This window comes from Poecilia reticulata, unplaced genomic scaffold, assembly GCF_000633615.1.
Source record: "Poecilia reticulata strain Guanapo unplaced genomic scaffold, Guppy_female_1.0+MT scaffold_159, whole genome shotgun sequence".
In the NCBI taxonomy this organism is placed as follows: domain Eukaryota; kingdom Metazoa; phylum Chordata; class Actinopteri; order Cyprinodontiformes; family Poeciliidae; genus Poecilia; species Poecilia reticulata.
Genome location: NW_007615017.1, coordinates 722,396 through 724,514, shown reverse-complemented (window position 1 = coordinate 724,514; position 2,119 = coordinate 722,396). Strand labels below are relative to the sequence as shown.

General features: G+C 48.9%; 1 protein-coding gene across 1 annotated transcript in view; it reads left to right on the top strand.

Annotated features, from left to right (window-relative positions):
• The window catches only part of plekhg2 (pleckstrin homology domain containing, family G (with RhoGef domain) member 2), a 52,985-nt gene that overhangs the window by 4,553 nt on the left and 46,313 nt on the right, over positions 1-2,119 (top strand). The window contains exon 2 of the mRNA XM_008402063.1: positions 839-1,353. Within this exon, the coding sequence (XP_008400285.1) occupies positions 889-1,353 (465 nt within the window). The 5' untranslated portion in view covers positions 839-888. The remainder of the gene's footprint in view (positions 1-838; positions 1,354-2,119) is intronic.

The window sequence follows — 2,119 nt, the reverse complement described above, 5'->3', positions numbered from 1 at the left end:
TTGGTTTGAATGTGAACACCAAGCGGACCAGAGACCGCTCCAAAAGCAGGAAGTGGACTACAGCGCAGGGCATTCTGGGTAAATCCAATCAAAGCTAACATGCTAGCCTAGCCCTAGCAGCAGAAATGGCTCCTGGTCTTTAGCCTAAAGAGAAATCCTCCAACCGCTAAAATCCTCCATCTTGTTTCCATCTGGTGAAGAAGGAAGTTGCTCTCAGTGTCTTCAGAGGTTTTTGTGTCGTTTCCTTCAGTGGTTCTTGGTGCAGCGCCCCCACAGGCCAGGAGGGGAACAGGTTGGTTTGACTCAGGACCACAGCAGCTGGAGGTGGAGCAGATGTTCTGGGTCCAGTAGAACCGGGTCGACTGGACCATCAAGAGAAAAGCTTCCTGAGTTTTTTCTGAAATAATGTTTTAGAAGATTTAATCATAAATAAAGTGAAGTTTTAGGTATGAGGAATAACGTCTTACAATTTAAAATCGTGGTCCTCAGGCTTTAGTTCCCACATAATCGTCCTGCTGTCGTAATGATGCAGGTTTCAGTTGATACTAACCGTTCTGGTCTTCGCTGAGCTGGTAATAATGTTTGAATTTTAAAAGGTGTGCACCAAGGTTCAGTATTTGGCTTCATGTGAAGGTTTCTCCTGATACGGTCGGTACTGTGGTTTATTCCACCTGCAGGAAAATTAAGTTTCATGTCATAAGAATTCATCCAGTTAGGATCTGGAACAGAAACATCACAGACATTTCACTGGGTTGTTTTATTTGCTTTCTTAAATACATTCCTGTTTAGTTTTTGAAAACTTTTTTCTGTTCTGACGGACTGACGTTTGTCTCTGCAGCCGCCAAGCGTCCCTCCTCAGTCTCGTCTCTGAGTGGGATCGTGGGTAGGATGATGTCGGCTGGCGAGCGAGGAACGTCTTCGTCCTCCTGCACCTCCGTCAACACGGTGTGTTCGGACGGCGAGCGCCCCGTCTCCCTGTCCCTGTCCTCCTCCACCTCCTCTGTCTCGCTGCAGGATGCCTCCTCCTCCTCTTCCTCCTCCTCTTCCTCTCTGCCATACGGCGCCGTGCCGGCCTACAACGCCTCGTCCTCCACGCCCAAACGGAACGGCTCTGACATCAGCCTGGACCTCACGCCGCTCGTAACTCCGCCCACTGGAGCGGCCGCGCCAGTCGGAGGCGGGGTTTCCAAGATGGCGGCGGCAGGCCACGCCCACAACGAGCACACAGCCAATCCGGTGGCGGCGCTGCCAGCAGGGGCCGCGCCCCGGCAGCTGTCCAGGCTGGACAGAGTCATTCTGGAGATCGTGGAGACGGAGCAGACCTACGTCAGGGATTTAAAGAGCATCGTGGAGGTGAGAGTCGCTCCGACCAATCACATCTCCGATGAGTCCAGTCATGATCCAGGCTGAAGGAAAGATTCTCCTGTTTCAGGGATCTGCTGCGGTTTGGTCATGGAAATTTGTCACGTTTTCAGGATGGAAGAAATGTTTTTGTCCTAAAGAGTTTTAGTGAAACAGAAAGAGAAAGCTTTTATTAAAAGGAAAATATAATTAGTCATTTCAGAAGAAATGCTGAAAGAATCTAGTTTCTATCTAGAGTGAAAGATTTTAAATGAGCCTGAAGGAAAATTCAAACATGCTTCAGTTGATTCATTATTATAAAACATATAGTATAAATTAGGTATAAATAAAAGATAATGTAGCAGGATGAGGAAGATAAATTGTTTTGAGTTCATTTTATTTGTGTTGGCTTCATTGGGAAAGTAACTCTGGCCTCTGATGACGTTCATCACGTCACCTCCATGTTTACAGCATTCATCTGTACACGAAGTTTTCTCTGTATGATCTACAGCAGAGGTCTCATTCTCACGGCCCGCGGGCCTATTGCGGCCCGCAGGACGATGTCTCGTGGTCCCCACTGCGATATGACAGTATAGCATTAGCGCGGCCCACAGGGTGAGCGGACCTCTGAAGTCCCGCCCGCCATTCCTCATCATGGTTGACATTCGGTGCTAGGCTAAGCTACACTGACAAGCATAGTCGCTTGTAACAATAGAGCGGCGGAAGATGGACCAGTCCGGTACCAGGCGGATGATGTACCAGTCCGGTACCAGGCGGA